The following is a 14,549-nucleotide window of genomic DNA, read 5'->3' as shown; positions in this document are numbered from 1 at the left end:
GCCCTTTTATCCTTTACAGATCAGATCAATTTGGATAGTTATAATCTAGTCCTGGTGAAAGCTCAGAGCAGACTTTATTGCCCAACCAGCTCAAGGAGAAAAAAAGCAAGCAAGAGGGAGAGGTCATGCTGAACTATTGATTGTGCTGCTCCCAGACTGGCCTCGGCAGAGAGCTCACCTGGGACAGTTTGCCTCTATCTCCTGCTAATGCTGCTCCATTGATCTCCTGTGACAGGCGGCAACTACAAGATTTTTTGAGGTCAGAGTCATTAAGAGGCATTAATCAATAACAGAGGAAACAGAGAGAGAGCAACTGTTTGTTTCATGCAGACATATTCCCCGTGTGGATTTTAGCCTGCTGAGGTGTGCGTGGTTTATTTCCAGGGAGGTGTGCCAGGAAAAGAATTCACCTTGTGCTGGACTCTGGCACTTGGAGGAGATCCTGAGCCAGTTGCAACACACTGGCACCTCCAGCAGGGCTGTGCAATAAGAGGGCAGCACCTGGGGAGCTTGTGGCATCCAATTCCAGGTACCCTAGCATCCTACCCAGCAATTGCCCAGACTCTCTGTTCCCACACAGGCACCCCAGGAAGAGATGGGCACTGATTTCACATGCCCAAAGACCTGGGTGCTGGTTTCATGTTGTGCTTCTACTAAACAAAGCTGCTGCCTGGCCGTGGTGCAGCCAATCCCAGCAGCCTGTTCTGGGATCCAGCCCTGTGTGAGCTCAGCCCCAGCCCAAATTCATTCCTGTGGCAAGACTGGAGCTGTTCACAAGAAAACAGTCTTTGTGCTGAAAGCACCCCGGGCTGCTCGGCTCCCTCCCGCCCTGCCCTGCGGTGTCAGTAGGTTTCCACTGCTCTGTGGTGGCAACGCGCCTTTTCCTTCTCCAGCAGCTCCTGTGCTCAGCCCCAGCAAGTGTCTGTGCAGGTGCTGGAGCCCATTTTCCCTTGGAGAGGCAGAGAAGGGGGCAGGAGACCTGCACAGGAGCAGGAGGATGGGATCGTCTTCAAAGGTGGTGGTTCTGGCACCAGCAGAGCAACCAGCAGCCTCGGGGTGATCTGGGCTGGGGAGGTGCTGGTGCTGCCATGGCTGAGCCCAGCTCCAGGAGCAGCCCTGTGACACACACCAATGACACACCTGGACTTAGCCCAAAGGCCCTTTATTCCTGCTGTGTGCCACAGAGCTGGCACACCCTGTGACACAGTGCTGGCAGGCCTGGCAACCCAGGAATGCCACACTCAGCCTGGGGAGAGAGCACGGTTCAGCCAACAGGGCCTGCACCCAGAAGGTGCCATGAGATGCTGCAGAGAAAGGGAAATGTCCTTTGGGAGGCAGGGATGGAGATTCCAGTGGAGATCAGTGTCCCTTTGTGGGCACACCTTGCCTCGACTCCCAGAGCCCCAGTGTCCCACTTTATGGTGGTCAGTACTGCAGATCCCCAGGGAAACAGGATCTTCCTCGTTCCTGTAATTACAGCCACACATCCACAGCACAGGGATCAAGGGCTGCAGGAGAAGAGGGGATGAGATTGCTGGCTCAGGTTGCACAGGTGGGGCACACACAGCTCATAAACACCTGGCAGTCCAACACCAGAGACACACCCAGAACTCAGCACCACCAGCTGAATCCAGACCACGTGTGCCTTTTTATGAGAATCCAGACCAGGTGGACTCTTTATAGGACTCCAGCCTTGGTGGACGCCTTATGGGAATCCAGCCCAGGTGTGCCTTGTTATGGGAATCCAGCTCAGGTGGGACACATGATGCTGGTGATGAGAAGGGGCTCCCTGAGCTGAGAACCTCTGAGGTGGGAGATGCAACAAACCCCTCTCCAGTCCCAGGTTGTTCACCAAGAGAAGCCCTTGGCTCACAGCTCTGCCTTCCCTGCTCGGTCCATCAGTCTCCAGGTCAACGACCCAGTCCCTTTCACCATCACAAAATCCATCAGAAACAATTTGATTTCCTTTATTTACACATGGCATTTGGGAGAAAGCCTAATCATATTGCAACTTGAAAACAAAAAGAGTTATTCCAATTTTACATCCTTGTGCCTGAGACAGCTCAAGATCTGCAGCCAGACAAAATGTCCTGTACTGGGCACACCCTCATTTACGAGCATGGTGCAGAGACTGTGAGGTGCAGGGGGATTTCCAGCCTGTGGTTTCAAACGTAAATGCAACAGTAAGATCTGGAAGTCTCGTGCTTTTGCTACCTCCTGTTTTTGGCAAAGTCTACCAGAAGCAAAAAAATAAAAGTCAGTGCTGGGGGATTTGGTGGTGTGTTAACCCCAGCTGCAATCCTTGCCTGATGCACACTGGCTCTGCAAACTCCAATTTTCAGCCTCATTGAGAGCCCTGGCACTCTGTGGGGGGCTGGTGTGGCATCCCTCTGAGGATCAGCATCCTGCCTGGTGTCCAGCATGGATTCAAATCCACACCTGGCTGGTGTGAACACTCCAGCAGATGCAGTCTTAACTTTCCAATAGAGTTACTTGTAGGTGAGTAAAGGTTACAGGAAGGAAGGTTGAGATTATTTAATAGCCTTTTAAAACACATTTCTCTCTTAATTGCATGTTGCCAGAGTCAAAGTCCTTTGGGCTCTTTGCCTTACCAGAGGCCAGTGAAGGCTGTGCCTGCGGGCAGTTTAGCAATCTCATGCTTCTGGTTCTTGTGCAAGGCTGTGTTGTGAGCAGGGAGCTGCAGCGCTCACGTTGAAGCCACGCTGAGTCACCAGCTGGTTCCTCCCCAGTGTTTACTCTGCTGTCACCAGAGCGCTGACGTGTGATTACCGAGGAGCCCAGTGAGCACAGGGAGTGTGGCCATGGAGCAGCAGGAGCCAGCGTGGAGGCTGAGGGTCAGGCTGAAGCTCTGCCCCTGTGACTGTGGGCTCACCATGAGCTCCCACACAAGGAACAGCAGGAAAATTTCACCTCCCATGTGCCCTTTTAGGTGACAGGGAAATGAGATTCACCCACATCCTTTGCACAAACTGCTCTTAGCACCATCCTCGCCAAGCAGACTGTGCTGTTCCCAACCAGGGGAAACCGCTTCTCTGTCTTTGCCAGGGCAACACTTCCAGGAAAGATGATGCCAGCCAGTGATGTCAGCCCTTGGGGCAGCCTTGCTTATGGATGCAAACAAGGTTCAGGTTCCCAGCCTGCAGCCCTGCCCGTGTGAAAGTGTTACACAGGGTAAACACGTCAGTGCTGTGATGCTGGACTGTCCTGTATACCCTGAGCTACACAAAGGTGACACACAGTGACACCAGGCCCTGACACATCTCCCAAAGCCAGCTGTTAATTCAGATAGGTGAAGAGGCAAGAGGATAGATCAATGGATGCATGGATGCATGGATGGACAGACTGACAGAGGTCTGGAAGGAGTTACAGCAGATGTGTGGATCACCTCACTGTCCCCAAGCCCCTGACAATGGGGGTTGCTGTGCAGCACGAGGTGCCAAGGAGTTTGTACAGCCCACAGCTTCATGCTGTCAGCCCTTCCTGTGAGGGCTCCCAGGCTCACACATGCGTGCCATGAAAAGGCCACCAACAAGGATGTTTGGCTGCTTGCTACCTCCTCCTCCCCCCCACTTTAATGTCACCAAACCCAGCTGCTGCTTTCAGCACACGGCCCTTGGCAGGAGGCAAAGGGAAGCAGGCCGATGGGTAGAGCTGCCAGAGGCACTGTGGGAAGCCAAGGGCAGAGGCAGGGTGAGGCAGCACAAGTGAGATCCTGCACAAATCCAGCCTTCCTTCAGCACAGCCGGCATCTCCAGAGGGTCCTGCTGAGCACCCACCCAGCCTCGAGCCTCCTGCTGCTCTACAACCTGCTCAGTCAGGAGATGGACACATCCCTCCTTCCTTCCTACCCCTCCAAGTGCTTTCCCTCTCTTCCCTTCTCCATATGTGGGAGATGTTCTCCCTGGCTCTGTTTCTTTACCAGTCAGAAGCTAGTCATCCACAGGGAGGTCACATGCTGTTGCCAGGGAAGCAATAAATTTAGGCAAATAAAAGATAAAGAACACAGCCAGATTATTGTAAGACAAGGGTAATGCTTTGAATTTCATGGCTCTTCATGGAGCCAGGCACAGAAATCCCACCACCAGTGATGCTATGTAGACCCTTCTGCTTGGCACTGGATGTGTTCTTGCTCCTGCCAAGGATTCTGGGCCCTGCTCAGCTACACTACCAGCAGGGTACCCTTTTAACATGTTTAAATAATCCAGTCAGTAGGTTAAATATGCAAAACACACAGCACAATCTAGCAAATCAGGTTTTTTTTGAGTATTTGGAACTGCTTCATCCTGGCTGCTGCAGCTTGGGAGGACAGGGATGGGGTCACCTTTGTCTCTACCCCAAAATGGCCATGTTTCAGGGTGATGGGCTGATGCTCGTGTTGCACAGTGGGCAGAGGCTCTCGGGCCTCCTCCATCAGGCAGTTTGTTAATGAAATGTTAATGCACAGGCTGTCGTCATCTGGCAGCACCACCGCCTGCCTTATGAAATAACTCAGCATGACAGCTCTGCTTGCTCGCAGGCAAGCCCATGTCTGGCTTCTAATCTGGCATCAGAAAGCACTCCCCTTCCTTGAGCTGCAGACTAATACTAAATGTTTCATTTGCATTACTCCAGATAACGCGCTGGAGAGCGTGGGGAGAAGGGGATGGCAGCCAAGCTCCTCCAGAAGCCCACACGTGGAGCGTTGCACCAGCCCCATCACGCTGGATCTGCTCACTGCGCTTGCCGCCGGCACTGTGGCCCTGCCAGGATTTACATTTCAGATTCCCAACGTCAGCCAGCGTTCATGAGCTCCGCGGACCGGCCCGTGCAACTTTCTTCCAGGGACTTTCTTCCCATGTCATCAGAAGGGAAAAGTCACGAGGATAGCACAGAATCGCTCCGGGCCCAGCGTGTGCTCAGCTGCAAAGGTCTCGGTGACTTCTCAGGCATATGTTGGCTGGCACAGTGCCAAGGCTCCCTGAGCAGCCCACACGACACAGGCAGAGGGGATTAATCTCATGCTGTGTGGAGATGCTAATACAATAAGGGTTCTTTGTGGCATTAGCTGGAATCATGAGACCAGCTCTGAGATGTCATTGCCTGGCAGCCGTAGGGAGTGCCAACCAGGAGCTCTCTGTAAAGAAGGAGCCTGTCTCCTGTTCCCAACCCTAAAGCTGCTGTGGGGTAAGGAAAGTGCAGTGAGCTCTCCTTTTTCTGGTGACAGCTTGTTTGGGAACAGCACGCAACTTCTGTTGGTGAATCCAAGGACAGCTGAGGGAACAATGGTTATTTTAACAGGGCTAACACATTTCCATGATTTTTCCAAGAGCTGTAAAGCTGTGGATGCCAAGGGGATGCTCAGAACCACAGGATCACATCTTACCCCACTGAAGTCTCCGCGGAGATTTGCAGGACTTGCGTTTTGCTATAAAAAGTGTTGCAAAACCAGCCGAGCTCAATGAATGGTTTGTGTTGGTTCCAGCAGACACTTTCATCTCCCACATCAGCTTTGTACCCACAGAGCTTCAGGGCCTGATCCTATCCTAACCCCTGTGCCAGCAGGGAAAGCTCCATCCTGCCCAGCATGTTTGTGCCGCTGGACAAACAGCATCAAGCACCAGCAGAGAAGGTGGGTAAGGGTCTATGAAGTTTGTGTCCCTCACAGTGCCCTGAGGGACACAGACTCCCTCACAGCATGGAGGAGACCAAAGCCTTTCCATGGCGCCACACAGGCAGTGAAAATCCCCCACAGAGCTCCATGAGAGTCTCAAAGGCCCACAGGGCTCCATGAGGGTTTCATGAGGGGACCAAATCTCCCACAAAGTTTTATGAGGAGACAAAACATTCCCAGGGCTCCATGGGAGTCCCAAAACTCCACATGATTCCATGAGGGTCCCAAACTGCCACGACCAAACCCCCACAGGGCTCCATGGGGAGACCAAACCCCCCACGGAGCTTCACGAGGAGACAAAACGCCCCCGGAAATCCATGGGGGGGATCTCAAAACTCCTCATGCTTCTATGAGAGTCCCAAACTTCCTCCATGCGGGGACCAAACCCCCACAGTGGTTGGTGAGGGCACCAAACCCACACAGTGCCCCGTGAGGGAACCAACGGCCCTCCTCCCCTCGCCATGGCCACGGCGTTCCCCGCCCAGCAGCCCGAGGAATGCCCGCTCCACAGGGAACGTTCCCCGCTCGTTAGCCCGTCCCGCCCCGCCGAGGGAGCGGCAGGGCGGGCAGGGCCGCCCACATAAGGCGGGCTCAGCGCGGGCTGCCCGGGGAAGAGGCGGCAGCAGTAGCGGCTGGTCCGGGTGGAGCCGTCATGGAGATGGGGTGGCTGCTATGGAGCACGGCCGTGCTGCTGCTGCTCCACGTCCTCATGGAGCTCAGCCCCACCGTCAACTTCGCGCTGCGCATCGGCTTCTACTGCGTGCTGTGCCTGGTGGCCTCGGCGCTGGCGGCCGTAGCCTGCCTGCTGATCAACGGCGGCCGCACCGTCAAGAACATGAGGTGAGAGGGGAACGGGGGCCGGGGACAGCGGTGTCACCGCCCCGCCGCTGCCCGGAGCTCCTGGGGTGGTGGCGGCCTCTGTCACATCGGTGGCAGCGCAGCCCCGGGGGTCCCCTCTAGGCTCAGGGGTGGCTGTCCTGGCCTGTGGCAGAGCCCTCGGCAAGGCATGTTTGGGGATGAAGTGTCTGGAAGGTGGCGGTGGTGGCTTTTTAAGGGAAAGCTGGAAGAGAGCGGTGTTTGTTGAGAGTAGCAGAGCGCTGGAGCAGGCTGTCCAGGGAGTGTGAGGAATCTACCTGTCTGGAGACATTCCAAACACACCTGTGTCACTGGGTGACCCTGCCGTGGTAGATGGAGCCGGTCTCTAGAAGGTTCCTTTTGATCCTGACAGTTGGGTGGTTGTGTTTGGGCTGTTTCCTGCCCCGGCAGCAGAGGCTGGCAGGCTGTGTGCCATGTGCTGCCGGGGCACGGCTCTCCTGCAGCTGTTGTCCGGCCCTGTGTCCCCTGACAGGACACCTGTGACAAGGGCCAAGGGGCTGCTATCATCCAGCACCTCCTCTCCGTGCCAAGGTACATTCTATGTACAGAGCTGGCACTTCTGCTGGCAGCACAGGACAGCTCATTTCCTGGTTTTGCTGTCCCCTTGGCAGCTTTTTACCTCTGCTGAGCATGTCGTGTGGATGCAGCGGAAAGGAGAGCCTTAACATCCTTTAGGATCAAAGGTTGGCAGCATCCGAGCAGGTGGAGCTGGACTTTGCTTTGCAGTGTGGCTTTCACATGTAGGACTCAGGGTGGAGGGAGCTGATGTGGTGCCTTGAGGGCTGTCCTCTGCCGGTCCCAGCTGGTGCCATGGCCCCAGGCAGTCTGCTCGGTGATCTCCAGCCTGGCTCTCTCTCCAGCTTTGGTTGCCTTGGCTCACTCAGGAGCAGCTTTCCAACACTCAGCTAGCTCTGCAGCTGGGAGAATTTATGATGTCAGTGATGGAATTGCTATCCTTTTATTTCCCCCCCAAAATAAAACCTCTAAACTTTATGTAAACTTCAAGGAATTATTTGGGAACAAGAATTTGCATTGGATAACTCCTCCTGTTGAAACCCAGGCTGAATTTTGGCCAGAGCCACCCTTTTCCTGTAACTTAAGCCTGTTGTTTCCTTGTAGTGGCACTAGCTGAAGATTCTGGTGATGTATCCCAGCCCCTGGGAGGTCCATGGCTGAGGTGATGCAGTGAGTTCCTTATTTCTCCAACATCCCAGGCTGTTTATTCCAGCTTGGGAAAGGGGGCTGGAGCAGAGCTTGTGCTGGTGGACAGACAGTGATAATGGTGTTGTTGCCTGGCACAGAACACCCCGTTCTTGCTGTGCTGCTGGCTCCAGTGTTGAGCTGGTGTGACTTGGAAGAGGTTACCCAGGGTGTCTGATAGAGATAGAACTGTTTATCTGGGGTAAAACATCTTGCACGAGCCTCCAATCTGGTAAGCAGATTTCAGTAGTCCTTGAAAATCAGAGCATCCCAAACAAGCCCCTGTGACTGGCTGTGGAGCAGAGCACGTGAATCTGGGGGCTGCTGGCTTTCATACTCACACTGTTAGGGATGCACTGAAAAGTCCCATTCCCTGTCATTTTTGTGCTCCTTGTCTCTGGCAATAAGTGCACTGGTTTTACAGCTCTCTGCAGCTGTGGCTGCACCACGTCTGACTCAATGATTCTGACAGAGAAGTCACTTGTGGGGTTGTGGGGACTCAGATCCATCCTTTAACCCTGTGGGTGACGTGGCCAGCCCAGCAGGTCACCCCTGCTCTTTGTCTGCTCTGAGCTCTGCCCCTTTGCCTCTTTCAGCAGCTCACGCCACATCTTGTGCAAGGAAAGTCTGTCCCCGGGCTGGCAGGAGGAAGCTGGATGGTTGCTCTTGAGTAATGTGTAACCAGCCTCTCCCAGCAGCCAGTGAGCACTGTGACTTCCAGAGCGGTGACCTCTTTTTTGGTTGGCAGTCAGAAGGGAGGAGAAGTGTGATTTAGGTCACCCTGGTGGCCTGGCATCCCCCATGACCTCTGTGGTTTGTGTCACCCTGCCTCTGATCACCTGTACTCCCATCTCTTCACCGGCACTGCACCCCTGTAACCTTGGAGCAGCCTGCACCCCTGTAACCTTGGAGCGGGCTGTGGAGCTCTGCATTCCTCCCTGTGTCCTTTCCCCGGGTGTGGCTCTTTGCAGCAAGTTGAAATGAGGACTGATAACAGTGTCACCTCGGGGCATTGGCCTGGCCTGAACTCCGGTGTCACAGCCAGCTCGGGTGGTCTGCATGGGGGGACACCCCACGGAGATGTGAACCCTGCTGTGGGTAGGAGCAAGCTGGGAAAAGTGCTGTGGCTCAAAAGTTTATGGCAACTTTCAGAGAGCAGATGCTGGGAGCTGCTGTCAAGAATGAGATGCTGTCCAGGTGCTCACCTCCCACCTGAGTGACAAGATGCCTCTCAGCAGGATGGTGCTGCACAGTTTCCAAGCTGGACCCTGTGGTGGGGACAAAGCTGGCTGTCCCTCACTCTCCTGCTGCAGGAAGGAAAGCTCCGTCCCCTGTCTGCCAGGGGAGAAGGTGGCCCTGAGGCAGGACATCCAGGTGCTTGCTGGAGGTCAAGTCAGCTTGAATCAGCTCTAGGGAGAGCAGATCCAAGCTGGTGGCTGTTCCTGGGAGCCTTGTTCACGTGCAGGCTCCTCTTCCACCTGTCCTGTAAATGGCTGTTCCCTTGCCCAAAATAGCCCCTGTGTTCTGCCAGCTTCTGCCTGTGTCCTTTGGCCTAGCTGGAGAGTCCCCAGGTGCCCCGATCAGGGGGTGGCATAGATGGGCCCTGCTCCTGTGGGCTGACAAGGAAATGTGCTCCAGTGCTGGCATGGCTGTTGGAGTGTTCCAGCTGGGAAAAGCTGGGAGCTCTGTCAGACCTGTACATCCACTGGGGAAGGGCAAAAGCTTCAGCACGGTTTTGCTTGGGGGCACGCAGCCTCTGCCAAGCCACGTGGGGAGCATCCTGTTTGCTGCCTGCATCCTTGCCTTGTGCAGGGAAATGTTTCTCACCTTCATTCCCCTCCTTCCTTGTGCACCCCGGGTTTGTTTGTATCACTGAGCCCCATCTCCCAGCACTGCAAGGAGCAGACCTGGCACAGCCTTCCTCGGGTGTCGGGTGTGCTGGGGAGTGGCAGCTCCTGGGAGAATTGTTTGACAACTTTTGGGGCCCTGCTGCTTGCAGGAGGAAGAGCCTGGTAGCACCAGGGCAGCCCAGAACCCTGGCACTGAACAGCACTCCTGCAGCACATGGGACCGTGCAGGACAGACACCTGGGTGGACCACAGCACAAATAAGACTGGAGGTTCTCTGTCCCAGAGCTCTTCTTGTCTCCTTCCACCCCCACTGGGTATTGCAGGCCTTGGCGCCTCTACTCTGCTGCTGTTTTTTTTTTCCTTCTGCAGAATCATCAAAGCTGTTGTCAAGACCTTCAAGTATTTCTTTGGCTTGAGGTTTGAGGTGAAGGGACTGGAGAACTTCAAGGTGGAGGGCCCTGCTGTCATTTTGTCCAACCATCAGAGCATCCTCGACATGATGGGTGAGGAGCTGGTGGGAGGGAAGAGAACATTTCTCCTGCTCACCTTTGGGAGAAGTCCTGCTTGTACCTCCTGGACAAGCAGCCTTGGTGCAGCTTCCCCATCAGTGCTGGTTGTAGGGAGGGTCTCCTGTCACTCTGAGCAACCCCACACCTCTGCAGCCCCCCAGGTTCTGCTGTCCTTGAGGTGCTGGCCCAGCACATGTGCCAGGGGCCCTACTGGACTCCCTGGGGCTGGGGAATCAGCTGCTGTCACCTGCAGCCACCCTGCCCACTAACTGCTGTGTGCCAAGCCTCCTGCTCTCAGAAGCCAGGAGAGAAGCAAGGCAGCAGCCTGTCCCTGGTGCCCCTGTCCTTGTCCCAGGGGTGACTGCTGGGTCTTGCCCTCTGCCATCCCACTAGGGCTGATGGAGGTCCTGCCCGACAACTGTGTCCAGGTGGGCAAGAAGGAGCTGATGTACATGGGCAGCGTGGGGCTCATCATGTACCTGGGTGGAGTCATCTTCATCAACAGGAAGAGCACCAGCAGTGCCAAGATGGTCATGTCAGAGGTGGCCAAGACTATGGTGGCTGAGAATGTGAGTGTCGCTGCGGAGCTGGGTGGGGTGGCATGGGGGCATTGTGGCACTCCTGGTGCTCCTGGCTCAGCTTGGCAGAGCTGGCTGGTGGCTCCCACCACTGCAAGTGGATTTCTGGAGCAGAGCGTTGTCTCTCCATGTGCAGGTGAAGGTGTGGGTATATCCAGAGGGCACGAGGAACTGCACTGGGGATTTGCTGCCATTCAAGAAAGGAGCATTTCACCTTGCTGTCCAGGCACAGGTAACGGTGCTTTGCCCCTGCATGGGAGCTCTGAGTGCTTTTGCAGTGGCACTGCACACTGGTCATGCAGTGTGTGGTTTGTTTGCTCTCAGATGAGCTGTGTTCCCAGGTAAACCACTGGTGTCAGAAGTGCTGCCCTGCAGCAGCCAAGGGCCTTTTCCATCCCCTCTGGGAATGGGCATGAATGGCTGTGGACAGTGGAGAATTGCCCTGTCCTCTCTCCTGCCTGCCTCAGTCCTGGTGTCCCCTCTGGAGGAAGGGCTGTGAGGGACAGGCACACTTGATCCCTATTTCCAGGCTTTCCTGGCAGCATGGCAGGGCATTGCCAGTGCCCAGGGCTTCCTGGGGGCATGGCTGCAGCCCAGAGCTCGCTCCTGGCAGGGAGCCCAGTGGGTTCTTTCCTGGGGAAGCCCAAAGCTGACGATTCATTTCTCAATCCCCCAGATCTCAATTGTGTAGTGATGATTCAGGATTGTTAATTCTTGTGCTTTAGAGCAACATCTGGGCTTGCTCTGTGTGAAAATAGCTGCTGCCTCCCTGGCAGCCATATGGCAGTTCTTGATGTGTCTTTTCTCTCCAAAATGACAGCATCCATGAGCAGTTAGTGGGGGAGCAGGCCAGAGCTGTCTCAGGAGCAGGGTGTTTGCCTGGGCACAGTGCTGGGGCAGTGTGCCAGAGACTGGGATGACTCGAGGCCTTAGGGGAAACTGGTGCTACAGCAGGGATTTTGGGAAAGGGAAGAGATGCCAGCTCTCTGACTGGGTTCCTTTGGCCAAGCCCAGGGTGTAGCCTGTGTTGTACCATCCCCATTCCTGCCTGGGTGATGCAGCCAAGGCAGAGCCTGGCAGCTGCTGGAGGAAAGGATGACGTGGAACTGGTTCCTGCCTCTGCTACACCCCCCTGAGTCACCAACTGTAGATCCTGGCTGTGTTACCAGCACTGCAACAACAGCTCTGCCTGCCCTCCTGGCCCTGTGTCTGTGTGAAGCTTCCCCAGGAGCAATTGATAACAACTGGTGACTCCTTTTCTTAGAAACTGAGAGCAGAGCAGCCACCCTGCCCCAGACACGTGCCTGTACAGCAGGCAGGGCCTGTCACAACAGGCAGCCTGCAGTGTTTGATTGCAGGACAGAAAATACCTGGGGTTTGGAGCCTCACTTGGGTCGAGGAGCCCTAAAAGCCAGTGCTGAGCTGAGGCTGGGGTGGAACTTGGCCCTGGTTCCTAGAGTATCCCTGTGCCTTGAGTCTTTGGGGAGTGCTTTTGATTCCATTTGACTGCTGATTGTTCTGCCCTTTGGGAGTGGGTGTTGCTGGTGGGGCTGTGTGTGCCCTGTGTGTCTGAGAGCCAGGCCAGGTCAGCTTTGCAGCATGGGATTTGCTGCCTGTCTCTGGCCTGCCCTGAGCTGCTGAAGTGTCACTAACTCCTTTTTTTCTTCCCTTCCCAAGGTCCCAGTGATCCCTGTGGTGTATTCCTCCTTCACCAGCTTCTATAACCCAAAGACAAAACTGTTTACATCAGGTAACAAACAGTCACTTGGAGACAGGGTTGCTGTTGTCCTGTGTGAAGATCTGGCTCACAGGGGTGTGGGAGGGAAGCAGAGCTGGGGTGAACAGGAGGAACCCTGCTGGGAGATGTTTGGAGGCAGTTCAAAGCACTTGGCACCAGAGCCTGGGCTGGGTTAACTCAGGAAGGGCTGTAATTAAATACACTGGGGGATGTTTTCATTAAAAATTGGGTGCCACCTCCTGCTCTGGGCAGGCTCTGGCTGGGATGGCAGTTTGGGGCGCAGGGGGATTATTCTGGGTGGCACAGCTGTTGGAGCTGGGATCTAACTCTGCCTGTGCTCCAGGGGTGGATGCCTGAAGCCCTGGGAGGGGCTGAGGGCTGTGCTGGGGCTGTCCAGGGTGGGGACAAGGCACAGAACAGAGCTCCTGTGGTGTGTGGGTTTCTCACAGGCTCCTCTCTTGTCCCCAGGCAAAATCAAGGTTGAGGTTCTGCCTCCAATAGAGACCAAAGGGCTGACGTCAGACGATGTCACCGAGCTCTCTGACAGATGCTTCAGCACCATGAGGGAGACCCTCTTCAGGCTGTCAGGCCACCCAGGCCAGGCAAAGGACTCCTCCTAGAGCCTCCTCCAGTGGTGTCACCGTGTGGTGGTGGCTGAAGGGACCTACCTGTCTGTTCTTGCCAAATACTGAAAGATCTTCTCCTCCTCTGCAGTGATTTCTAACTCTTGGGAGCACCACAGACTGGTACACACAGGGTGTCAAGCCAGCACTAAGGTTCCCCTCTGAGTGGATTTCTCTTATGGGTTCATTTTCTCACTTTGCAATATCTCCTTTTTTCTGAATTTCTCAGGCATCAAACTTGTGCTACCAAAGGGCTCAATGACTAGAGAGGTGAGTTCCCCCAGCTCTTGCAGCTAGCTTGGGGTGACAGCAAAAACCTGCCTGGACCCTGAGCTCTGCCTCGTGTGACTGTCCCTGCAGCTGTGTTCCTGCAGGCTCAGCTCCTGAGGTGGCCCTGTGATGTCCCAGGTGGAACCCACCAGGCAGCAGTTTGTATCAGCACAACCTTGATGCGCCAACAGGGCTGAGAACTGGGGCGAAAATCCAGATTTTGGCTTTTCAGCAGTGCTAGGAGTGTGGTGTCCTGCCTGGACAGCCCAGAGCACTCCCACCCACCAGTGGGACACACAGGCCTGTCCCCTTGAGGTGCCCTCGTGTCACAGCAGCATCACGTTGGGAAACTGCTGCCAGCTCCCCGCCGTGCTGGTGGCTCAGCCTGGTCACATCCCTGCAATGCCCCTTCTGGAGGCAAAGGGCTCTGTCGCGCTCCGTTTGTCACTTGTCATGGTCAGCGCTGGCCGAAAGATGGTGCCTGTCCCGCGTCTCTGCTGCTCTGCGGGGCGGAGCCGCTGCCCTCCAGGGCTGTCAAACCCCTGCAGAGCCACACGGTGGGTGAGCTGCAGCTGGAACGCGGCTGGGAAGGCTTCAGCTCCCCCTTTGGGGGATATAAACCGCTTTTCCAGCCGGATAAAACGGGTTCCCTTGTGCCTTGGGGTGATGGACCAACAGAGCTCCTGCATCCCTCACCGGGACCTGTGGAATGTTGGGGGCTGGCTCAGGTCCATGGTTCTTTAGCTTTAGCTCTCCTGTTCATGGCACAGGGGGCCTTGGGATAAACCAGCTGGGGCTACTCAGGTAAGCAGCACACCCAGCTCCTGCAGCCTGCTCTGGTGCAGTTGTGTTTGTCTGGCCTCAGCTGGGAAAGGCAGGGAGCTCCATGGAAGGAGCCCTGGGGCCCAGCTGGTGCTGCCAGGGCCTTCATTGGAGGGGCCTTAGTACAGACTCAGGGGATGGGAAGGGTCGGGGTGGGAGGATGGGAACCAAACCAGCACTTTGTGAGAGTGGCAGATAAAGGGCTGTCATGGAGGGTCAACCCAGGAGGGCCCTGGGAGGGCTCCTGGGGAGGGGAACCATGTCTGACTCCTCCTAGGAGGAGGGAGCAGTGCTTCTATGTGCAGTTGTCTGCTGTTCACTTTTAATTGGGCTGAGAATGTTATCTGCTTTACAAAAAATCAACCAAAAAAAAAAAAAAAAAGGAAATTACACCTTTGGTTATTTAAATAAA

The 14,549-nt window shown here is 55.3% G+C and overlaps 1 protein-coding gene across 1 annotated transcript; it reads left to right on the top strand.

Annotated features, from left to right (window-relative positions):
- The first annotated feature begins 6,282 nt into the window (after positions 1–6,282).
- Positions 6,283–14,524, top strand: AGPAT2 (1-acylglycerol-3-phosphate O-acyltransferase 2). Its single transcript, XM_058818316.1, has 6 exons — positions 6,283–6,511; positions 9,967–10,100; positions 10,500–10,675; positions 10,821–10,916; positions 12,362–12,434; positions 12,891–14,524. Exons 1-6 carry the CDS (start codon positions 6,324–6,326, stop codon positions 13,040–13,042), a joined length of 819 nt encoding a protein of 272 aa, XP_058674299.1. The 5' UTR covers positions 6,283–6,323; the 3' UTR covers positions 13,043–14,524.
- Positions 14,525–14,549: the final 25 nt, after the last annotated feature.

Source organism: Ammospiza caudacuta, chromosome 21, assembly GCF_027887145.1.
Source record: "Ammospiza caudacuta isolate bAmmCau1 chromosome 21, bAmmCau1.pri, whole genome shotgun sequence".
Lineage (NCBI taxonomy): Eukaryota > Metazoa > Chordata > Aves > Passeriformes > Passerellidae > Ammospiza > Ammospiza caudacuta.
The sequence above is the reverse complement of the archived record's forward strand: the minus strand, read 5'-3'. Positions and strand labels throughout refer to the sequence as shown.

What these genes read in the sequence shown, in the direction of transcription:
- AGPAT2 (XM_058818316.1), top strand. Translation starts at nt 6,324, where the DNA reads ATGGAGATGGGGTGGCTGCTATGGAGCACGGCCGTGCTGCTGCTGCTC. An exon ending in AGACTATGGTGGCTGAGAAT is followed by an intron (nt 10,676 to 10,820) that starts GTGAGTGTCGCT and finishes CTCCATGTGCAG; the next exon opens with GTGAAGGTGTGGGTATATCC. An exon ending in ACCTTGCTGTCCAGGCACAG is followed by an intron (nt 10,917 to 12,361) that starts GTAACGGTGCTT and finishes TCCCTTCCCAAG; the next exon opens with GTCCCAGTGATCCCTGTGGT.